Source organism: Biomphalaria glabrata, chromosome 10 (genome assembly GCF_947242115.1).
Source record: "Biomphalaria glabrata chromosome 10, xgBioGlab47.1, whole genome shotgun sequence".
Taxonomy (NCBI): Eukaryota; Metazoa; Mollusca; class Gastropoda; family Planorbidae; genus Biomphalaria; species Biomphalaria glabrata.
Genome location: NC_074720.1, coordinates 31,901,080 through 31,926,412, shown reverse-complemented (window position 1 = coordinate 31,926,412; position 25,333 = coordinate 31,901,080). Strand labels below are relative to the sequence as shown.

Here is a 25,333-nt window from a genome sequence, read left to right as displayed (position 1 = left end):
CTTTTTAAAGGTTGAGTAGATGTAGCTGTGTGTGGTTGAGTAGATGTAGCTTTTTAAAGGTTGAGTAGATGTGGCTTTTTAAAGGTTGAGTAGATGTAGCTTTTTAAAGGTTGAGTAGATGTAGCTTTTTAAAGGTTGAGTAGATGTAGCTGTGTGTGGTTGAGTAGATGTAGCTTTTTAAAGGTTGAGTAGATGTGGCTTTTTGAAGGTTGAGTAGATGTAGCTGTGTGTGGTTGAGTAGATGTAGCTGTGTGTGGTTGAGTAGATGTAGCTGTGTGTGGTTGAGTAGATGTAGCTGTGTGTGGTTGAGTAGATGTAGCTGTGTGTGGTTGAGTAGATGTAGCTGTGTGTGTGTAATATACTAAGTCAATTCATAACCTTAGAAACAAGGCTTTATTTCAATAAAACACGACTGATACACACAATAACACAGTACAGACTGGTCACGATTCACAGACTACGATAATGCGAACACGATTACAAATACTAGCACGATTACAAGCACGGGTAACACACAAGTTCATTTAACGATCACTCCATTCACCCCTCCTTCATTTCTTTCTGGGTCTTAGGCTATAGCCATGCGTATGAAGGGAAGGATCCGGAGGCATCTCTGGCGCAGACCTTTCTCCTTGCAAGTCGTAACTGTCCTGTACGGGACTCGAGTCAATATTGGCCTCTGGCATTGGGTGGCTCCCCTGTGAGTCACTGATGACCTCCGGCTGGTTGTACATCATTGGGGTGGGACTCTGTGAACCACTGATAGCTTCAGGCACGTAGCGACTCCCTGGTGAGAGATCCAAAGAGTCACCGACCTCTTGAGGCAGAATACCGTTCTCTGGTTCGAAATAGTCGTTCGTGGAACTTTCCTTCGGCGCCAGCTGCCTAAGCGACACTGTCTCCTCCCGGCCATTTGGAAATCGTATATGGGCGTACTGTGGGTTGCAGCTAATAAGTTCAACCTCTTGTACCAATGGGTCAAATTTTGAAGATCTTACAGGTGATTTTAGCAATACTTTGCCTGGGTTCTGTAGCCAAGTAGGCAAGGATGTTCCCGTTGGCGATCTTCTGTTGAATTTGAAGATCCGTTCGTGTGGAGTTTCATTAGTAGAAGTACACAGTAATGATCGAATGGAGTGAAGTGCCTGGGGCAACACAGATTCCCACTGTGATAGTTCCAACTTCCCTGAGTCCAATGCTAATAAAATAGCCTGCCACAATGTTTTATTCAGCTTTTCTATTTGACCATTTCCTTTTGCGTTATAGGGCGTTGTCCTGCTAGTGGCTATGCCCTTAGAATGTAGATATTCTGTAGTTTCTGTGGACATAAATGATGAGCCACGATCAGAGTGGATGTAACTGGGTGTTCCAAAGAGGAAAAATAACTGGTCGAAGCACTTTATTACTGTCTTAGATGTCATATCAGGACAGGGAAAAGCGAATGGAAACCGCGAATATTCGTCAATCATTGTTAACAAGTACTTGTTGCGAGTAGCTGATGGCAAAGGACCTTTAAAGTCAACACTTATTCTTTCAAACGGCTGTGTGGCCTTGATGAGCGTACCTGCAAATTCCTTATAGAATTGCGGTTTAATTCTATTGCAGGTTCTGCATTGTTGAATGGTCTGCCTGACCTCTTCAACCGAGAAGGGTAAGTTCTTTGACCTGACATAATGTAGAAGTCTAGTGACACCTGGATGACACAGGTAGTCATGGTACGTCTTCAGGCTACTTTGTTTCGTCATGGTTGCACAGTGCCCTCTAGACAAGGTGTCTGCTGCTGTGTTGGCGTTCCCAGGTCTATACTGTATATCAAACTTGAAGCTTGCCAGTTCCAATTTCCACCTTTGTATCTTATCGTTTTTAATTTTCTTGTCATGAGTGTCTTTAAATATGTATGAAATAGACCGCTGGTCCGTAATAAGGGTAAAATAATTGCCACACAAATAATGCTTCCATTTGCGTATAGCTTCAATTATTGCAGTTGCTTCTTTCTCTATGGCAGATTGATGCCTTTCACTAGGTGAAAGAGTTCTAGAGAAGAATGCAATAGGTCTTCCGTCCTGATTTAAAGTGGCAGCTACTGCGATGTCAGAAGCGTCAGTTTCCACAATTAGAGGATGGTCATACTTTATGGTGAAAATTGCTGCTTTCTGCAATTCTTCTTTCAAGTCTTCAAACGCTGTTTTTACTTCTGTAGGTACAGGAAAAATTTGATTTTTCATTATAGGATACAATTTGTCGGAGAAATTTTGTATCCAGTGAGCATAATATGCCAAAAGTCCTACAATCCTTTTCTGAGACTTCAGATCTTTTGGAGGTGGCAAATCTCGCAGAGCTTGAAATCTATCAGGGTCCGGCTTTAAATGTCCTTTGGATATTTCATATCCAAGCAGCTTTACCTTCTTAGTAGCAAATACACTTTTACTTTCGTTGAAAGTTATTCCGTATTCCTGAGCTACCTTCTGAAAATGCAACAGATTTTTGTTATGGGAGTCTACATCTGTACCACATATTGTTACATTGTCGACATAGGCAAACGTGTCAGACAACTTTTCTTTTTCTATAATAGTGTCTATGGTTTTCTGGAAGCAAGCTACACCGTTAGTGACCCCAAAGGGTATTCTGCAAAACTGGTAGAGTTTACCACAAGCTTCGAAGGCTGTGTATTTCTTTTCGCTCTGTTGGATAGGTATTTGGTGATAAGCACTCTCCAGATCCAATGTGCTAAAGATTTCATACCTGGAAATTTTCTCCACCATTTCATCCACTCTAGGCATGGGGTAAGCGTCCAGGTAAGTAAATCTATTTATAGTTTGGCTATAATCAACGACCATTCGCTTTTTGTGCCGCTCATTGGTCGTGACAAGGACTTGAGCTCTCCAAGGTGATTTGGAAGGTTCAATGACACCGTTTCGTATCAATTTCTCAACTTCAGCTTTAATAAATTGTGTGTCTTGGAAGGAGTAACGACGAGATTTAGTAGCAATAGGTCTGCAATCAGGGGATAAATTTGCAAACAATTGTGGTGCCTCTACCTTAACAGCATTGAGCGAGCAGACATGAAATGCAGGTCGACCACCTTTGAATGGAATTATCAGTTCTTTGTGCAATGCGAGGAAATCTAACCCAAGCACTACATCAGTGCAAAGTTCATCTAGTAACGAAAGTTTGAATTGATTGTATACTTCCCCTTTGTATTTTAGCGATGCAAACATGTGGCCTCTTGTGACGCTTGACAGTTGAGATGACGCCATAGAAATGTGCTTTGAACGTGTCACTGACCAATCGTATTCTCTTGGTATGTTTGAAGAAATGTAGCTTTCCCCGCTACCTGTATCAATTAGGGCTTTTAGGTTCACGCCATTTACAGAGATGTGTACTGTTGATTTAGTTAAACCAGATACAGACGAAGTAGCAATTAGTGATGTTAGATGTGTAGAGTCCTTAATGCAGCTACAATCTTTACAAGATTGTCTTTTAATCTCGTGGCTAGGAGATGTTTTGACTTTTGTTTTGGTTATAGGAGTGTTGCGAGACCTGCAAACCTTCGAAAAATGTCCATTTTTCCCGCACGAATGACACATGCAGTCTTTGGCAGGGCATTTCGCTCTGAGATGCCGACTACCTCCGCAAAAGAAACATTTAGTACTCACTGTTGCGATTGTTTCTGAGTCCACCATTTCTTCGGTTGAGATTGCCGATGACGAAAGAGTTGACTCTACCAATTGAGAAGGAGTACTAAACGAACTGGATTCTTTTTGGGCCATGTCGAGTGTCTTGGCAATATCTAAAGCCATTTTCAAGACAAGGGATCTTTTCTCAAGTAGCCTCTGTCTAATTACACTCGAACGCATGCCGCTAACAAAGGCATCGCGAATGGCGTCCTCTTCATTTTTGTCAGCACTGACAGCTCGGAACTGACAATCTCTGGCCATCACTCTCAGCTTGTGTACAAATTGATCAAGACTTTGATCGACTTCTTGTTTGCAAGTTGCAAGCAAATGTCTGGCCAATGTTTCATTAGGGGCCTTCACAAATAAATTCTCAAGAATAGATTTTGCTTCTGAGTATTTAGAACAGGTAGAAATATACTGATATAAGGATGGAGACACAAAGTTGCATAGCAGGTCAAACTGTTCGCTTTCACTAGCCCCTACCTTCGTTGCGAATCTGTCAAAACAAGAAATCCAATGTTTCCATGTAACTGAAGCATTAGTTGAACTAGGATCAGCATCCAGTCTATTGGGACGCAAAAACTTGTGCATTTAAGAATGGTTTTATTGAAATAAATTGTAATATACTAAGTCAATTCATAACCTTAGAAACAAGGCTTTATTTCAATAAAACACGACTGATACACACAATAACACAGTACAGACTGGTCACGATTCACAGACTACGATAATGCGAACACGATTACAAATACTAGCACGATTACAAGCACGGGTAACACACAAGTTCATTTAACGATCACTCCAGTGTGGTTGAGTAGATGTAGCTTTTTTTAAGGTTGATTAGATGTAGCTTTTTAAAGGTTTAGTAGATGTTGCTGTGTGTGGTTGAGTAGATGTAGCTTTTTAAAGGTTGAGTAGATGTAGCTGTGTGTGGTTGAGTAAATGTAGCTTTTTAAAGGTTGAGTAGATGTCGCTGTGTGTGGTTGAGTAAATGTAGCTTTTTAAAGGTTGAGTAGATGTAGCTGTGTGTGGTTGAGTAGATGTAGCTTTTTAAAGGTTGAGTAGATGTAGCAGTGTGCGGCTGAGTAGATGTAGCTGTGTGCGGTTGAGTAGATGTAGCTTTTTAAAGGTTGAGTAGATGTAGCTGTGTGTGGTTGAGTAGATGTAGCTTTTTAAAGGTTGAGTAGATGTGGCTTTTTGAAGGTTGAGTAGATGTAGCTGTGTGTGGTTGAGTAGATGTAGCTGTGTGTGGTTGAGTAGATGTAGCTGTGTGTGGTTGAGTAGATGTAGCTGTGTGTGGTTGAGTAGATGTAGCTTTTTTTAAGGTTGATTAGATGTAGCTTTTTAAAGGTTTAGTAGATGTAGCTGAGTGTGGTTGAGTAGATGTAGCTTTTTAAAGGTTGAGTAGATGTAGCAGTGTGCGGCTGAGTAGATGTAGCTTTTTAAAGGTTGAGTAGATGTAGCTTTTTAAAGGTTGAGTAGATGTAGCTTTTTAAAGGTTGAGTAGATGTAGCTTTTTAAAGGTTTAGTAGATGTTGCTGTGTGTGGTTGAGTAGATGTAGCTTTTTAAAGGTTGAGTAGATGTAGCAGTGTGCGGCTGAGTAGATGTAGCTTTTTAAAGGTTGAGTAGATGTAGCAGTGTGCGGCTGAGTAGATGTAGCTTTTTAAAGGTTGAGTAGATGTAGCAGTGTGCGGCTGAGTAGATGTAGCTGTGTGCGGTTGAGTAGATGTAGCTTTTTAAAGGTTGAGTAGATGTAGCTGTGTGTGGTTGAGTAGATGTAGCTTTTTAAAGGTTGAGTAGATGTGGCTTTTTGAAGGTTGAGTAGATGTAGCTGTGTGTGGTTGAGTAGATGTAGCTGTGTGTGGTTGAGTAGATGTAGCTGTGTGTGGTTGAGTAGATGTAGCTGTGTGTGGTTGAGTAGATGTAGCTTTTTTTAAGGTTGATTAGATGTAGCTTTTTAAAGGTTTAGTAGATGTTGCTGTGTGTGGTTGAGTAGATGTAGCTTTTTAAAGGTTGAGTAGATGTAGCAGTGTGCGGCTGAGTAGATGTAGCTTTTTAAAGGTTGAGTAGATGTAGCAGTGTGCGGCTGAGTAGATGTAGCTTTTTAAAGGTTGAGTAGATGTAGCAGTGTGCGGCTGAGTAGATGTAGCTGTGTGCGGTTGAGTAGATGTAGCTTTTTAAAGGTTGAGTAGATGTAGCTGTGTGTGGTTGAGTAGATGTAGCTTTTTAAAGGTTGATCAGATGTAGCAGTGTGCGGCTGAGTGTAGATGTAGCTGTGTGCGGTTGAGTAGATGTAGCTTTTTAAAGGTTGAGTAGATGTAGCTGTGTGTGGTTGAGTAGATGTAGCTGTGTGTGGTTGAGTAGATGTAGCTGTGTGTGGTTGAGTAGATGTAGCTTTTTGAAGGTTGATTAGATGTAGCTTTTTAAAGGTTTAGTAGATGTAGCTGAGTGTGGTTAAGTACATATAACTATGTGTCAGTGAATATTTTCTGGGAATTTAGTTATTCTTTAATCTATTCTAACAAAGAAGAATTAATGATATGTAGATTTTCTAATAAAAGACTCAGTTAGACTTACCTATCACCCGGTCTCATCTTTCTCTCAGGATGCAGCTGCCTTCATAAGACGCACAACTTTAGTAGTCAAAAATACATGAAATGATAATCCAATGAAATAAATGCACACTATAATCCACAGAAATCACAAGATAAATCATTTCAATACTCCATAATTCTTTACCCAAACACCAGCACATCTCAATAACCAACACAGTTCAATTGTCAGGACTATTCAGAACTTGTCTCTGTTTTTCTACACATCCACTTGCGCATGACTTTACACACACATAAACTCATGTCAGTTTCCGGGAGATCGCAAGTGGCAAGTAAAAAAACTAAAACGTGAAGTTGTGTATTCATTCTTAGACACAACACAAAGGTTTACAAATGATGTCACACATTATTGTTATTAATGTTTAACAAGGTTACAAAGACAGCATGTAGGTCTAAAATGTATTTCCTTTACTTTTGTTCACTGACCATACAGCAGTTGAAGCACAAAGTAAATACCCAAATGTTCTAAAAAGCAGACCATTATGATAAACACACGTGTCACTGGAATTTTATTGATCAATTAACATTTATTTAAAACAAAATATTAACTTTAAGGTTGCATTAAAAAATAGATTTTTTTCTTTTTTTTTTAAACACTATTCCAAATTTGATTAGTAGCTGAGAAGTAATGCGCTCGTCTTTCTAATCGTGTTCGAATCCCGGTTACGAGTAGAAATTTAATTTTCGGAGACCACAAAACTCTTATACCTGATATTATATTGAAAATAAAGGCGGTTTGTCATTGTCTTCAAGACACCCTCGTTTTTAACACTGAGCGAAAGAAACTTTACATCAACTGTACTTTGGATTTGCAAGGTCTGAAGGAGTTAATTAATTGTTACATGAATTATTTATTACATGCGAAATTGCAATCAAGTGACTAGTTGAAGATTACAAGTTTTTAAAGAGAACCATCTATGACCAAAAGCGTATACATAATAGACTGGCGCTCCCTGGTCGTGTGGTATGCTCTCTGGGCTGTCGTTTGGGGTCTCGATGGTCCTGCGTTCAAACTCTACCCGCTGAAATTATCTTTAAATCTGAAGGAACATCCGAAACATGTTAAACATTTAAAAAAAAAAGACTCCGAGCAACAAATCGCAGCAGCCAAAGACACTGTTTTAAATACTAAGATGTTGGTTGCTTAGACATCACACCGTACGTCCGTCTCGGTTCAATGGCCACAGAAACCCCCACACTTAGACTAAAGGGCGCACTGAAGCTCTCCCTTCAATATTTGCAACTAACAAAATCGCGAAACTTCACTGGGACAAAAAGAATTATAATCTGTCAAAAAAAAAAAGGAGCTCTCGCTTGACTACAGATTTAAGGGAGGGCGGGGGGGAGGGCTAAGGATTTCGACGAGTCAGAAACTTCCTAAAGTTTTTTTTTCAACATTTCCTAATCGCATTATTACGGCTGGCAAAAGTGTCGTGATAAAGAAGTGTAGACTTGTAGCATGCTCGGAATGAGTCACTACATCTGTACTAATGGCATTACGCTCCACAAACTAACAAGAAATATACACATTTTAAACTAAAGTAAGCGTATTAAATTTTTTTTAAAGGAACTTGAAATAAAACTTATAAGAGTCTATTTCTTTCTTCTAAAATATAGTTTTCTTTTTGTTATAAGTGTTTTCACTCATAAGTAGTTCTTTATCGTTTCGACCACAGCTTATGCCCAGGTATACATCTCATTTCCATGAGATGATCCATAGTTGCTGCGTGACTGAAGGAGACCATAGATCTTTATTAAAGCTTTCAAAAAATTGTAGTGGCCTCCACAAAATTCCTGCCCCTGGGCCTCTACATACTTAAATCCGGCACTGACCACAGCAACACAACAATGATCACCTGACCACAGCACCACAACAATGATCACCTGACCACAGCACCACAACAATGATCACCTGACCACAGCACCACAACAATGATCACCTGACCACAGCACCACAACAATGATCGCATATACACAATGTGTCAAGTTTCCAGCCAGGGACCATGACACAACAATGATCACCTGACCACAGCACCACAACAATGATCACCTACACACAATATGTCAAGTTTCCAGCCAGGGACTATGACACAACAATGATCACCTGACCACAGCACCACAACAATGATCACCTGACCACAGCACCACAACAATGTTCACCTATACATAATATGTCAAGTTTCCAGCCAGGGACTATGACACAACAGATTCCACTTGTTCAAAAACACCATGATCTACAAAAATACTTTATTTCAAACAAGCAACAGTTCTGTCAAGACCCGACTTCACTTTGTGCGATCTTTTAATAGAGCATCCTTGAACTTATTTGTGTTTTATTTTTATATATCTTTCTTATGCTTTTTATTTGTTAAGACCCATTGTATCGAGACTAATTTTTTCTCGCTTTTTTTGTACTGTATTTTAAGCATAAAGTTTTTTTTTTTTTTTTTTTTAAATATTAACATCTCATAATATATACTTCTGCATACAAACCGCCTATGGCTTAAAAGCAATATTTTTTTTTATGCCACCCATTTAATACCTTTGAATCATGTATCAACTTTTGGAAGTCAAATAAGTTAGCTCCCTTACTATTGACCTATATAAAATGACATCAGGCGAGAATCCCTTGTAAATGTTTTTAGACATATTGATCCCCTAGTTGACTTTATGTCTTTGAGTGTTTCTGTATTCTTCAGATGCTCTCTAAATCCGTCTCGGTGCTAATTGACAATCAGGTACTGGGACATGTACAAATATAATTGTTACCGAACAGAGAATTAGCAAAACGTTAAAGACAAAGAAAACAAAATCGAATGTTGAGTAAGAATAGAAAGACGTTTAGTGCAGGTCAAACATATACTGGAAACAGAAAGAAGTGTACATCAATCCTAGACTGATAATAGACAGTACGGTATGTCGAACGTAACTCCTGTTGAACGCAGTCTGATAATAGAAAGTATGGTATGTCGAACTTAGACTGGAATTATATTTTACTGCATATCAAATGTATACAGATAATAGAAAGATGGGTATCTCATCGAATTTACCGATAAAATCATTACATTGCAGCAATGACAACTTTGCTTTATTTCACTTCTATTTGGAAAAAAAATATCGTAAGAGGAAATGGTTGTCAACTATATAAATAAAATAAAACAAGTTTCTTAGTTGTATGTCTACCAGGCTTCTTTTTTTTTTTGTTGTTTCTGTTTGAGTATATTTCCCAATCCTCATTACAAAGAGACTTTTTAATTGCCCTGCCATTAGATCGTATCTCAAAGACAGAGAGAGAGTGATGATCTTAAAAGAAGACACCAACTTTTCCCATCATGCTGTGCCTGTCAGTTCCAGCGGATGCCTCCGCCGATGAGATTCTCAGTTCCGGAACTTCACTTTTCACTCACCGGGCTTCGAAGCGTAACCCGACAGCCCGAGAAGGTCGTATAATGAGATCCATTAAAGGAGGAGAACTGTTATCTGGAGCGGGGGGAGATAAGTTCCGGTCTGATGAGGGGAGGCCATTACTGATAGGTGGACAACTAATCCAGGACTTGTGGTCAATGGCTGACCAGTGGAGGAAGTTGAGCTGATACAGTGTTAAGATAAGGCTAATCATGAAACAATCGATGACCATTTCATTGATTAATAAAAGAATTGTGAACTCATTACAGTGACTTTAATAAATTAAGACTATAGGGAAGATTATAGTTTTCTACATCATAAGAATGACTATTGTTTTGTTTTTTTTAGAAAAGACCGGCCACAGTTTTCTAGCATCTTGAGAGATTTTGCATTCATTACTAAAATCTGGAGATGGATCATAGCTCACTAACCTACTCATGTATGGAGGGGCTGAGTGGTAATACGCATGGCTTCCGAATTGTGGGTCCCGTGTTCGAATCCCAGTGAAGACTGGGATTTTTAATTTCAGGCGCCTCTGAGTCCATCCAGCTCTATTGAGTACCTGACATTAAGTTGGGGAAAAGCAAAGGCAGTTGGTCGTTATGCTGGCTAGATATGACACTATGGTAGATTGTGGCTCTCAACGACAACCTCCCTTCAACATACACCAGATGGGTTTACGAAACAAATTCATAATACTCTGATCTGAATTTGATAAAACAAATTTTGTAATGTTATTATTAAACCTAATCATGGAACTATACTATCAAAATCGAATCCAGTAACTAACAATTAACACAATAATCTCTAATAAAACCTTTAAAAAGATGAAGGTCTATCTGGTGTTCATGTTTTCAACAAAGAAAATTCCATTATTAAAAGATAACACGTAGACGATTGTGATGAAATACATGAATTAAAAAACAAATACAAACTAGGTTTTTGATAAGATTATATTTAATGCAACAACAAAACGTATAAGGAAAGAGCATATGAATCTATGGGATCATCTAGTCATTATCTAGTGACTTCTAGACGTTCTAGTCTAACTTTGGTCGAGAATTAAAAGATATATATTTAGAACTATCTAAGGGAGATAATTGCAAAAATAATTGTTATCTCTGAAAGATTGACAAAGTACTTTCCCTTAAAAATATATTCCATTCTTATATTATGAAAAATAGAAAACACCAAACTGTGGGAGATGAGTGGACAGAAAAATATAGAGATGTTTGATTCTAGAGAGGATGTGGAGATGGATTAGACACACCCTTAGTAAAGATACCAACAACAGACTATACATTAGAATGGAAACCGTAGAAAACAATATGGATATATCATTCACAAATAACATGACGACGCAGTGTACTAGAAGTCAGGGGTCGGCAACCTGCGGCTCGCGAGCCACATGCGGCTCCTTGGATGTTAAGCTGCGGCTCTTTAGATCCATGTGTAAATATTATTTATTTTATCTAAAAAAAACATTAAAAAATCATTCTGATTCGATTCTATCTCTCGGCCACTCGCTTTTCAGCTCACCCCTCCCACATGTCTTGAAATGTAACATATTTGCAAGTGGAAGATATTCAACTTTCATCTGCCTTATCACTCGATATAAATGAGTCTTGCGACATAAAAGACACGGCACAAGTTGACCTTTTTGTCAGTTATGTCTTCCCAAGATCCAAAAGAAGAACTTTTAGGATTGCTACCGCTCTCGTGACAAACTAAAGGAGAAGATACAGCTAATGTCGTGCAAAAATACCTGGAAGACAATATAATAAATATATTAAAATCGTTTCAATAGCAACTGATGGAGCCAGAAGTATGACAGAAAAAAAAGTTGGCAACAACGATTCTTTGGTGCAAAATAAACCACGAAATTCTTACATTTCACTGCATAATACAAGAAGCGCTTTGTGTCCAAACATTTCATACGAAAATAGTTGAAGTCATGCATTTGGTGATCAAGATTTTTAACTGTATCTTGTTAGACACGAGTTAATTCAGGATAGTTATAAAGAAAAAGTAAAGATGAATTTATTGACAGATTAAAACAATTCAAAACAAACAAAACGACTGTAGCATTTATAAAAATAATATTCTCAACACTAAAAGTACCGAAATCCACATAGACATTTGGCATTGAAACTGGTTCTCTAGACATGCTATTGATCGATTTAAAAAGTAAAGCTTTGTGGGGTGGAAAATATACAGCGTTGAAAATCAGGTTGGAAGATTTGAAGGTCCAGAAATGTATGTAACGCAACAAGAGTGGACAGCTTTAAAAGAAATGCCACGAGATTAGGCATTTATATTCGACACTTGGAATAGTCTTCCAGATTGCTACAGTCAGGTGAAAAAGTTGGCATTTGGAAAGCTGACTATCGTCGGATCGGCATATTCGTGCGAGCAAGCGTTCTCTTGCATAAATATAATTAAATTAAAGTATGAAGCCAACTAGCAAATGAAATTTAGAGTTGTGTTTGAAACTAAATGCAAGATATGAGCCAAATTTATCCAAACTTTCTAAAACCATGCAAAACCATAGTTACTACTGAATTTGTTTTTTCGATTGTTTGTTATTGAAGTACAGGTTAGTGTATATATAATTTGTTGTGTAAAAGACTATTATAAATTGATATTTTTTCTTATGAATAAATAGATTCGTTTTTTCAATCAAAACACTTTATTTATGCGAGTTTATTGTTTGAAAGAACAAATCTTGTGGCTCTTTAAAAACGTTGAAATTTTGTAAATTGTACTTTTTGGCTCTTCCGACTCAAAAGGTTGCCGACCCCTGTACTAGATGAAGCAGAATGGACAGGGAAGAGCATGGAAGCCATTAAAGAAACTAGCAAGATACCGTGGAGAGTGGCGTGTTTATTCTGAGGCCCTATGTTCCCTGAGGAACGCAAAGGAAAGATGACAGAAGGCCTAATGAGTATTCTCTGACATTGCAAGAAACGAGGTTTGTTAAAGAGAAAGATTCAAAGTAGTTCTCTTTATTTTAGTATTATTATTTCGTTTTAGTGAAATTTCATCGTAAAGTGGAATCTATACACAGTTACAAACAAATATATTTGAAAAACAACAACTGAAAAATTATAAAATAGTCTTGCAGATTAAGACTAAGCTTCTTTTCTGTTTAATTACATTCTTTAAAATAAAATGCAAAGTTAAAATGGAAATTAAAAGATCTTAGAGGGCATGGGGATATGACAACGACGCGAATATGAAAGGAAAAAGGAATAGTCTACAAAAATGGATTTGAATGAAAGAGCGCTTTTGGTACAGTGTCCAGCGCAAACTTAATTTCTTTTTCTAAAAAAAAAGGTGGACCTGACGCACTCAGTTATGAGCCAAACTGTATAGAGGTAACACCTAGATAATGAGAAAAGACTTTGACACTCCACAAAGTTATTAGCATAGGCAATTAGTACATTCATGTTACCGTTTAGGTCAACACTTTGAGATTTGTCCACTTGTTGTCAGCTTTTTCTTATGTTTGCATCAAAGTATGCAATACTTCATCGCAATGTGTGAAACGTTTTGACTAGATACAATCTTCCAAACAGAATGCGACTCAAATAGCATCGGAGCATTCCAATACCTGGCCTACACGCTGTTGTTAGCACTCTTAACCTCTTACAAACAGTGGAAATGGTGAAGGCAGGACCGACCTTAAGCCAAGGCAAACTAATGAGAATAATTTGAGAAACATGGAATAAATCTCAAACATAGCAGACTTCTAAGCCTCTATGTCTACTAGCTTATCTCTAATCTCTACTATGATTCGGTAACTCACCAATGAGTCGATTGTTTACTGAAGGTAATTTACAACCTCATAACCAAACACAAGAGGTCGATCTACTCCCTGACTCGCACCCCACACAATTGAGAGGTGCTGTTGGTGGTAGAATAAGAGGAGCCAAAAGGATCAAATGGACGAGAGAAATGAATATTGACATTATCAAATCGTTCCTCCGTATAAATAACTGTGATGATAAACCTCTCCCAAGTTATAGGCAAAAACTCTTCCAGGAATTCAACAAAATATATCCTATGGCGTGTTTTCCTTCTCTCTGACTCAGTGCACTTTGTAGCGAGATCAAGGAAGTATTTGTACTCTAGACTTGACAAATACTGAAGTACTGCTACATGGTTGTAGGTCTGCATGTATTTAGGATGTTTTCATGCATTGGGTTTGAAAACTTTCTTAGTTTTAAGATCACTTCTTATCCTAGGCTAGGGACGCCATTTTCGCTGCGTCACTTCCATGATTACTAGACCTAGATCTAAAAAGCTTGTTTACTGAGACAGTAGATCAAAATAAACCAGTCAACGCACGTTCATTTTTTTTATCTTCATTTTTGAATTTTGAGGAAATAGAACGGACCCATTGCTTCTTCCAGGACAGTGATGAATATGAAATAAATTAGGCGGTAAATATTATTCACCAATGAGTCGAGTGTTTACTGAGGGTAATTCACAACCTCATGACCAAACACAAGAGGTCGGTCTACTCCCTGACTCGCACCCCACACAATTGAGAGGTGCTGTTGGTGGTAGAACAAGAGGAGCCAAAAGGATCAAATGGACGAGAGAAATGAATATAGACATTATCAAATCGTTCTTCCGTGTAAACATTTGTGATGATAAACCTCTCCCAGGTTATAGGCAAAAACTCTCCCTGGAATTTAACAAATTATACCCTAATCTAAACCTTACAGAGCAGAATGTTGTAGACAGAAGATCTGTAATAATTAAAAAATGTTATTTGACCCCTGCAGAAATTGACGTGATAAGAAGGGAAGTAGGTCATGAGCTTCATACACAAGAGCTCATCTCAGATATAAACGACACGCCCACACAGCCGACCAACGAAGACATTAGTAGAACACCCAACCAACAAGAGAATGACCCAACATCGGCAATAAGCAATGAGCTACACTCAAAATTTTCTAATCTTATAGACCGTTATAAAAACACCAATCTTAACTCTAGGCCTCGTATCCCCAAGCTAAACGTCAAGAAAGAGACAAACACATATATTAACGAAATAAATAAAGTCTTAGCCAACCATTTTGAAACACCAAGAAACTTGTTTGAGACACACCTCGCTATATACTGCGCCGCTGTGGCTGTCACGGAGCTCTCTGGACAAAAGACCTTCGAGCTAGGCCCAATTAATCAAAGACCAAAACAACATGTGCCAGCATGGAAAAGGCGCCTTGAAGACAATATTAATCAACTGAGGAGCCAAATGGATACAATTGGACAATATCTGGGAAACAACCATTCCGCGAAAATACTTAACAAAATGAAGACAATACTAAGAACAACTGGAATCAAATTGACGGACTGTGATAGCCACGCACGACTCTTATGTTTGAAAGATACTCTGAGACAGAAAGCTAAACTAAAGGGAGCTAGGTTAAAGCGCTACAACGAAACCACCAAAAGAAAGGAGCATAACGCTTTATTTCAGCACACGAGAAAACAGTTCTTCCGTAAACTAGCTGATAATGGTGCTGACAAAATTCAAACCATTGATAGCACTAAACACGGCTCCTTTACCGACTACTGGGCGGCGCTTTGGTCCGACCCGCTACATTACAATGTGCAGGCTGACTGGATCGAGGAAATCCAAACTAAAAACAACCTAATACCAGAAATGTCTGATGAGGATTTCACAGCTGAGGAAGTCTCCGCAGCTATTTCAAAAACCCACAACTGGACTGCTCCTGGACCGGACAATATACACAACTTTTGGCTGAAAAAACTTACAGCCGTACATGCACCACTAACATCAAGTTTTAACGAGCTAATATCAGAACCGTCTTCAATGCTGTTGGAACTCACTGAAGGGAGAACATCTCTCCTCCCCAAAAAAGGGGATCCGAACCAACCATCAAACTATCGCCCTATCACTTGTCTGTCAGTGGTGTATAAACTATTAACTTCACTTTTAAAAAGTAAAATGTATAAATTTTGTTCTGCCCATATGCTACTAGCAGATGAACAACAAGGTTGCATTGAAGAGTCGATGGGCTGTAAAGTACAGCTAACTATAGATGGTATTATATTGCATCAAGCTAATAGAAGAAAGAGAAATTTACACATGTGTTACATCGACTACAAAAAAGCTTTCGACTCAGTTCCGCATGATTGGCTTTTAAAAACCCTGGACATTCATAAAATCAACCCAAGAATAAAACAACTATTGAAAGTCTGTATGAATAATTGGAAGATAAATCTGCACCTTAATCGTGATAAACTAGGTTCTGTGCACATAAGAAGAGGTATATACCAGGGTGACTCACTATCTCCACTCTGGTTCTGCCTAGCGATTAATCCTCTATCTACATTACTCCAAGACTCTACAAACGGTTTTAGGGTTGACACTAAATGTACAAAATGTGTGTCCCACTTATTATACATGGATGATCTAAAACTATATGCAGAAACCGAGCAAAAATTACACACCTTAATCAAAACGGTAAAATGCTTTAGTGACGATATCTGTATGTCTTTTGGCCTGGATAAGTGTGGCATCATAAGCATTAAAAAGGGCAAGGCAACGAACACAAACATTGAATTTGAAGGCATCGAGGAATTGAACTCCGCCTCTATTTATAAATATCTTGGAATAAACCAGAATGCCAAGATAAACCATAAGAAATTAAAAGAGGACTTTCTTGGCAAATATAGGCAAAGAGTTAATAAAATCCTCAACACCAAACTGTCTGGCAGTAATCTCATCACTGCAATAAACAGCTGGGCCGTCCCTGTGCTCCTTTACACGTTCGGTGTGATCAAATGGACTGACACCGACCTACATGACATTGACAGACTCACTAGAAAATTACTAACCAAGTTTCGATGCCTACACCCCAAGTCCTCCACCATAAGGTTATACCTGCCCAGGAAGGATGGGGGTCGTGGATTGCAGAACATCTTCAAATTGTGTAAGATGCAAGTTTTAAAAATACGATCAAAACTGCTCGCCTCCAGCAACAAATTAGTTTCCTTCCTACGGAAATACGACTCCGATGCAACCCCTCTGAACCTACACAATGCTGATGTCAATATCGGTTTGGAAGACACAGGGCATGAGATTCGCCAATGGGAAGAAAAAACACTCCACGGAAAATTTCCGGCTTCATTACATGGGGACAACATCGACAAGGCTGCTTCCTTAACATGGCTCAAAGCAGGTCATCTCTACCCTGAAACAGAAGGCTTTGTTACAGCAATACAGGACAGAGTAATCAGGACAAAAAATTACGAGAAGCATATCCTGAAACTCAATGTTGTCGACAAATGCCGAAAATGTGGAAATGTGGGCGAGTCGATTGAACACATTATGGCAGGATGTCCAGCCCTATCAGAATCAGCCTACCTAGGTCGCCATAACCAAGTTGCAAAGTTAATACACCAACACCTGGCTTTGACGTACAAATTGATCGGTAAGGACACTCCCCCTTATTATAAATACTCTCCGCAAGAGGTTCTCGAGTCTACTGAACATCTGCTGTACTGGGACAGGCCTATTCTGACCGACAAAACGGTAGATTTCAATCGCCCGGATCTGCTGTTCATTGATAAAAAAGAAAAAACCGCTACCATTATCGATATCGCCGTACCACTGTCTCATAATTTGAGAAAAACTGAGATAGAAAAGCAAAGAAAATATGGGAACCTAGGCTTGGAGATTAAGCGTCTATGGAAATTGTCCAAAATAACAATATACCCCATTGTTATATCAACCGAGGGGATAATAACAACTGACCTCACAGACACCTTCAAGGCCCTTAACATTCCTAGGAATATCTTCGTTGCCTGTCAGAGGGCGGTACTGCTGCAGACCTGCCACATCACCAGAAAATTCCTCAGTGGAAACTGTTAAAGGGACTACGATGAATTTTGTTTCTCTTTAGCGAAACTCGACCCTGGCAGTGCCAGAGAATGACTACTTGTTCATTTCTAACATAATAATAATATGAACATATGTAATGGATAGCAATGTTTTCGATTCGGAAGATTAAGGATGAGTGCAAACCCTATTGCTAACTGCATATTTATTCCATATCTATTGCAGACAAAGCCGTTGTGGTGAAGCCCGTCCGCAGGGTGTGTATTTAAGTTTCTTTTCTTGCTTCTGCTCCTGTCTTCTACAAAGCTTTTTTTTTTTTCATAATTGAAGTGGTATGATTACACTGTACTAGATGGGTACTGTTTAGAAGCTATGTAATAATATGATGGCCTCTGGGTAAAAGATTGTGATCTGGTTTCTGCAACTAAGGTAGTTCTTCAGCACAATACCGTCGTGGAGATACCAGTCACCAGTGCATGATGTATATACCTGCCTTCCTGTAACTTAATGTTTGTTCTCTGAAAGCTGGGACTTACATCTCAGGCAATCATTTCTTAGCCTAAAGACAGAACAAAACATTTGAACGATCCAGCAAAGCAATGTAATGGAACCAGGAAATAGAACATTCTGTCTAGGGCTGTTAGTCTGTCTACCTATTCATCTACCCACCAGGTCCACCTAGCTACCTGCCATAACAACTTTCTATCTATCTATCTATCTATCTATCTATCTATCTATCTATCTATCTATCAATACGAAAAAAGTAAATCCAGAAATCCAATATATTGGAAATCGACAAGTCAAGTGGAGGTAACACTCACTGCGCAAGATGAAGGCGGTAATAAATGCATACCGGAAGTCCATGTAATAAACATTGGAAGTATGGGCGAGGGGAGGTAATACTGATGAGAAATCAATGTCGGTGTTTCTTTATTTCAGATTGACTGTAAAAAAAAAAAAAAGTGAAATGATGAGGAGAAAAGGAGCAGGGTGTGAGCTTAACACCTGATTAAGCCTTCAGGTTTGACTCTGTGTCGTTTATGTTCAGAGGATTAAAAAAATATTAAACTTTGTTTTTATAACAGCGGATTGAAACCCACAGACGGATGATATTTTTTAATGTAGTATAAATAATTGAATAGCGTATAGTAGTACTGCGAGATGCACACTTTACATTTTACAACATTAATTAATATTACAATGTGTATATGATTCGCACTATACATATATATTTGGTTAAAATTTATCATTGGGATTTGTAACCTTTTTAGCTATTTAGTGTCGATGTAATTACAATAATACTATTTATACTATTTATAATTTTAAAATACTAATAATAATTTATTTTTAATTTAGCTCTGTTGACAAACATAATTTAGGCTTAGGGCCGCATTGGAAAATAAAAAAGGGATAAAGTAAAGTACCACTTTCAGATTCTTTCATCTATAGGATGGATGATGTTAGGTCATCTGTTTCTGTAGGCCACGGTTATGAGGGTGTCATGTGGTTAGCACAACGACAAAACGCCTTTACTTTTCTCAGATAAAGTCTGGTACTCATTAGAGTCGGCTGGACTCTTTAAGGTCTTAAAATTAAAAATATCGGTCTTCATTGAGATTCGAATCCAATACCTTTTCGTTCGGAAGCCAAGTCTTCTACCCTTCATCCACCTCGCCCTGCTCTGAAAACATAACAGACAGAATTACGAGAGCTAACATTTTAAATTCTAGAATCGTAATTAACTTGCATTTTTTTAAAAATCCTTATATTTCTAGTGAGACTGGTGAAGCTTGTGGAAATGGCTGTTCATTGTTTACTAATGTCACTCTATTGTGTGTGGATATTTGGTGAGTCAAAACTTACATTCCAACACTTATCTTATTTCTACATTATTAGCTACAGAGATACACCACAAGACTTTAACCTTTATAAGAGTTCAGGCTTGAGTCTTAATACTGTAAAGCATCTTTCTTTCATACTTTGGGTTTATTAGAAAGGCGACTAAACTTATTCTTCTCTTAACAAGGACCAGGCATAGAGTTGCACTAAGACAAGTGATGGTCATTATGGGTCCTCAAAGAAAAAAAGATGAAAGCACTTAGCGTAGACTAACTTCATTCAACCATGGGAATCATGAGACGTAAGACTAAAGTAACTCGTACGGGCGTAACGAAGAGTAGGCCCAATACATTTAGTACACTGCAGGGACAGAGCATCACTTATATATTCTCTTGCTCGACTCTGTATTTCATTTTACAAATGTAACATAAACAGTGTACATGGACTTAAGCTATACCTAATTTCATCAATGGTATATATATATATATCACGTGGAATAGGCGTCAATGTTGCCATATAAATGAAAAAAAAGGATTTAGGGTGGGGGGGGGGGGTTGTCCTACTTTCTAGTAGCTTCCAGTTTCTACAGAAAAGATTCTTTTAATAAAAGGGAGATAATTCATTTCCAGTAGGAGAATATTCTTGATTTTTCGATTTCAAAAACTAAACATTAAGTAGAGAAGGTTTTTTTCAGGTTCTAAACAAAATTAGTCGTAACAAATTCGTTTTTTTTAAAACTGTGTATGTTAATAATCTTAATCTCTTGTTTGAATTCACCTTTTTTAATATTTTTTTCTTGACTCTACAGGGAATGTAATCGTCATAGTTCAATCAACTACCACACCAGGTAATTACTAAACTATTAAAAACATATGTATTCATTAAGAAATAGTATGATTAAAAATATGAAAAACTTCATGATGGAAGCTGCTGACTCAAGAGTGCGGTTGTCTCTGGGCTACGCTACACTGTCTCATAGTGGCGCCTAGATTGAAACGGTCGCAAGAGGAAAGGGTTACAAAACAAAACTCACATTGAAGTGTCAAAGGTGTGGGAGAGCATTTCCATTGTTCAGTGCTGAGGTGTAAAAGAGTTCCCATAACCTTATTATAAGTCCCATCGTTCCTTAAAAGGCCATTTCAAAAACGGCGAGTCCCGCACGATTAGCCTGGTAATGAATAATAAATGGTCGGGATCCTTGGAGTGTTTGGCCTTCGACCACGTTCTAGCCCGTGTGTCCAGGGTTTCCGAATCACTAAGAAGGACAATGTTGAAAATAAAGACGTAAGCAACTTAAGTTAAGCATGCATCTCTTCCAGACAGAAATCACTGTTCAAACAGGCCGGTAAGATGGAGCTTCGGCTTATGTGTTCCTGGAATATCTAACGATGTAATCAATGAAAAATGCGTCAAACATGGATATAAGTTGTAACGTCGCCCTCGTTGTATCTTTGTGTTTGACTCGATCTTTACAAAGCTTATATCAACTCACTCTGTCTGTCTGTCCGTCTGGTAAAACTGTGCACACGTTATTTCTCAAACACCCATTCTCGGATCAAGCAAAAACTTCGCAAAATTATTCATTGGCATAGACAAGGCATAATTCAATTGGAAAAGTAACTAACTGGACGATTAATTACAAGTTATTCTTTATTCTCTTTAATAGCAACAAAGGAAACTAATACATCAGTATTCACATTGATGGCTAAGTTTGTTGGGTTTAGTCCCTTTAAATAATTATTATCGCTATTTCTCCCTCACGCATTCTCCGATCCAGTTGATACCTTTAATTAATTATTTATTGTACCTAAAAAAACATGAATCAATAAACAAAAATACTTAATTGGTCAAATAATTATTGGTAATACATTATTTCGTTTGATACTGAATAAGGGAAATGACTTGAACATTATTGGTAGATATAGTTTTAAGGACGGAGTTCTTCCTCTTTAGATATGCTTTTTTTTTTTAAGAAAAGGATTTGAAATATTTTGCTTGTTGAACTCTCTATTGCCTTACAGACTACAACATCTCAGGAGCAGTGGAAGTACCGCCTGGTTGCTGGTGCGTGTGCGAGTCAGAGGAGAGCAGCACACTGTCTGAGACAGAGCTCACAGTCTACCGAGAAAAAGTATTCATAGAGACCCAGAAAAACTTGCTTTTGGACAAAACAGTAAGAAGTATAGCCTACATAAAACACGTGTACACAGATGAGTAATTTTTTTTTTTTAAATCATACAAAATCTGAGTAAATGTTAAAGGACGTTGAGAATGACCCGTCAATTTTGTTGTACATGCAATCTGAGTTCATATAATATGACTGCTATCTACTTATAGACAGATGGATAGAATATAAACGTATGTTATTCGAGTGTCAAGTTTTAGTATTGCGACACCATTTGTGAACGTAAAAAACGGTGTTTTTTTTTAATATTGATTTTTATAATTTCATTTCAATAAAATAAGATCATTATTTTTAAATTTAAGGTTTCACCCCTGTCAAAGAACGTCACTTTTAAATGGGAAACAACTAAGCCATTTTCAAGATCGAAAACGCCGAGGTTAAAATTAGGTTACGGTGACTATCAAATGTGTTAATACAACTGTATCAAAAAGTGTGTGTGGAGAAAATGTCCACATCTTGAAATGTAAACCTAGTCATTGGTGATATGGAACAAAAAATTAAAAACATTTTTAGATCAAGATCTACAAGTCAATCTCTATTCGAAATAAAACATTAAAAACAGATAATAATTGTCACACTCAGTATAAAGGCATCGAAACTGTAAAGTCTGTGTGTGTGTTGTTGTTGGCTTTTTTTTTTGGGGTGGGGGACGGGGAGATGGTATAATATATAATAATAATAATAATGTCACAGCTTTCTTATTATATTTATACTTATGACTCGATAGAACCTACCTTAGGTCTCGCTACGTCTCTAGGTGTCCCTGGTACAGCTGTAGTTAACGAAATAACACAATGAAATCACTAGATCAAACACATAAACTTTAATCAGCTTTACTGCATATCACACCAGCTGACAACAAAACACACTTCCAGTCATTCGCGCAGAGTGTAAAAATAGATTATACATACATACACACATTCCTCCGTGACAAATAATAATAAATGTTCAATGACTGGACTAAGTTGCAAATAGTTTCTTTATTCAAACTGTTCTGAGGTAGGAGCACATCTTCAAAATATAAATATATACGTCGGTAATTAATTATTAAATAGAATTTTGACTGTACTGTTAATATGCACAAATTGTAAAACATATTTTCTAATGGACAATAAAGATTATTATTATTATTATTATTAAAACAAGCAATATATATATAATATTATCTAAGGGTAAGAACCACTAATTACTACCGTTTATGTGAAAATTGCCAGGTTTGGTGCCCTTTCTGCTATATAAAACAAATTTAATTAATCAAATGATGAAGTAAATGGTTAATATTTGGATTGATTAGTGTATTGTCTTGGACTAGGAATAATTATGGAAATTCTCGACTTGATCGGAGAATGGGGAGTGGGAGAATAAAACGTGTCAAAACGTAATAAGGGGATTAAATCCATATATACATCCACATCTCTCATTAATTAGCATGCTATTTTTGATAACAAACAAAAACATTAATCACCAGCAATTAATTAACTAAGTGCTTAACTATTTGATTTTTTGATGTCTTGTTAAGCTAAATGGATAATTCTGCAAAATTTTAGCTTGACCCGAGAAAGCTTTTTACCAGACAGATAGACAGACAGAGTGAGTTGATATAAGCTTTGTCAAAAGTACCAAGTACCAACCGTATATTAATATATCACTAAAGTAATTTCATTACTATACAACCAAAACGATCTGTTCTCTTCTACTTTCAGGCCCTCTCAGCCACAAAAAGAATGAAATACTCCGCCACTGACAACAGAATAATAGCGTCCACCTTTGGCTACACAGGTGTAGTGTCCCTGGTTCTAGTTTTTCTGATCTTTATATGGATGGACTCCACTTACCTACATAAATTCGCAGCCTCTTTGGGTCTGACAGTTGATCCGAAAAGCAAATAAAAGCACCGGAAAATATTTCAACATTAGTTTTGTCTTATCATTTGGGTGTGTGTTTGTTATCTTATCTTATAAAATACAGACGTTACTTTAAAAGAAATAAGATGATTACGTCCAACGCGTGTTTCTATGTAAATCTAATCATGTATGTTAATCAATGTCTTAAATTCTGCCAAGTCATTGGTTTTCCTTGCTGGCACAGGCTACCCATTCAATGCTCTAATAGAACTAGGGATGAATTTGTACACATTTGTTCTAGCATTTGGAGCAAAGAATGTGCCTTTATAGTTGTGTCTTTCTGTATAATTGCTATTTGACTTTTGAGTCTTCTATTCTGAAGGCTTTTTAAATTTAGTGATTTTACTTAAGGTGTTACTCTAGTCAAATGTGGATATTCGTTTGTTATGAATCTCACTGCTCTATTTTGTGTCTGTTCCTTTTTTTTTTATGTTTTCTTGTTGAGGGGTCCCAAACAGGGGATTCATATTCTATTATTTGGGGATATATACATTTTTATTTTAGGAACAAACGTGAAACACTTATTTCAAGACAAGTAATAGAATCATAAGCGTAGCAGGCGTTGCTGGAAGGGGGGGGGGGGCATTGCGCCCAGGGTCACGATCAATAGAACGAACCAAATGTGTTGAGAGTAGGAGCTTTTAAATATTTTATTTGTTGCACGATTTTATTCAAAATGAATGTGTATTTCTTAATTGTATATAATATTTATTTATTTTTAGAGATTTCCATCAATGAATAGTATACTATAAACAGTTACCTCTTTAATGTATCCAGTGAACAGTTGACTTTTTCTCAATGACTTAAAACGGTACTAAGGCATAGTTCTTAAAAGTTCACTAACTAGGCTTGAAATTTTGTTCAAATTATTTTTCTTAAAACGTCTGTAAGAAAAGCCTGTACAATTTTAATACAGAGTAATTAACGTGAAAGGCCTTACTTTAAAACGACTCTAAGGCTTGGGTGTTTCTCTTGCATCTCAAAGAGTCCCTTAAGGAATTTTCCTTTCCTGAGAGGAATAGCCTGTACAATTTGTAGAAGAACTCATGAGGCACTTTCTTTTAAAACGATGTATTTCATATACAAATAGGTCATTAGACTTTAAGATGCTATCAAATTAAAGATTAATATTCTCATAGGATTAATAGTTTAAATAATGAGTCATCTTTTTGATTTTCTCTTTGTATAAGCTATGTAGTTTGATTTGCAAAACATTTTTGCTTAAAGTAGTAATATCATGTAGGGTTCAACTTATAAAGATAAAATGCAATGACAACCTTAATTTCACAAAGTTCATTTCCATGCTTGATCACATTATGATTTATTTTAAATTGTAACTGTTTAAATTGTACCTTTTTACTGAAAAAAACCCAATAAAGAGGCCAAAAGCACAAAAACAGAGTAAGAGCCAAAAAAGAAAAAAGACAAAGAAAAGAGGCAACATATTCCTAGGAAGTAAACAGCTCGACTACTGATGTCAAAAGCTTCAAGCTGAGGTAGCTTTAAAAAAAAAAGAGAAAGAAAAAAAAAGTAAGAAAAGAAAATAATAAAGTCTATTGAGACTCGAACTCGATCCTTCTCTGTTAGATATTCAAGCGGTTTATCTACTCATTCACATGATAAAAAACAAGCCTTTTATAAATAACTAGTCGACCGGCGGCGTAGCATAAGCTGCTATTTTCCAGGGCCGGCCTTAGGCCACTGATACCCATGCGACCGCAGTGGGGCCCGCACTTTCATAGGACCCGCTTTAATTCAAGGTGTATACATTTTTGATTAAACCATTTTATTTTATAACTTAAAACAGATTTCCCGCACCCTCCTGTCGATT

General features: G+C 37.4%; 2 protein-coding genes across 2 annotated transcripts in view; one reads left to right on the top strand and one right to left on the bottom strand.

Annotated features, from left to right (window-relative positions):
- LOC106074340 (uncharacterized) overlaps positions 1-6,657 on the bottom strand; it is a 215,914-nt gene extending 209,257 nt beyond the window's left edge. The window contains exon 1 of the mRNA XM_056043704.1: positions 6,256-6,657. The gene's annotated coding sequence lies outside the window, so the exon portion shown is untranslated. The remainder of the gene's footprint in view (positions 1-6,255) is intronic.
- Positions 6,658-18,485: 11,828 nt separating this feature from the next.
- LOC106070571 (uncharacterized) lies at positions 18,486-23,605 on the top strand. Its single transcript, XM_013230509.2, has 5 exons — positions 18,486-18,595; positions 19,350-19,421; positions 20,222-20,260; positions 21,435-21,586; positions 23,302-23,605. Exons 2-5 carry the CDS (start codon positions 19,373-19,375, stop codon positions 23,485-23,487), a joined length of 426 nt encoding a protein of 141 aa, XP_013085963.2. The 5' UTR covers positions 18,486-18,595; positions 19,350-19,372; the 3' UTR covers positions 23,488-23,605.
- The last annotated feature ends 1,728 nt before the right edge of the window (positions 23,606-25,333 follow it).

Excerpts from the sequence above, each read along its gene's own strand:
- LOC106070571 (XM_013230509.2), top strand. The coding sequence starts at position 19,373 with ATGGCTGTTCATTGTTTACTAATGTCACTCTATTGTGTGTGGATATTT. Across the intron at positions 20,261-21,434 it reads TCAATCAACTACCACACCAG|ACTACAACATCTCAGGAGCA; the intron begins GTAATTACTAAA and ends ATTGCCTTACAG. Across the intron at positions 21,587-23,301 it reads ACTTGCTTTTGGACAAAACA|GCCCTCTCAGCCACAAAAAG; the intron begins GTAAGAAGTATA and ends TTCTACTTTCAG.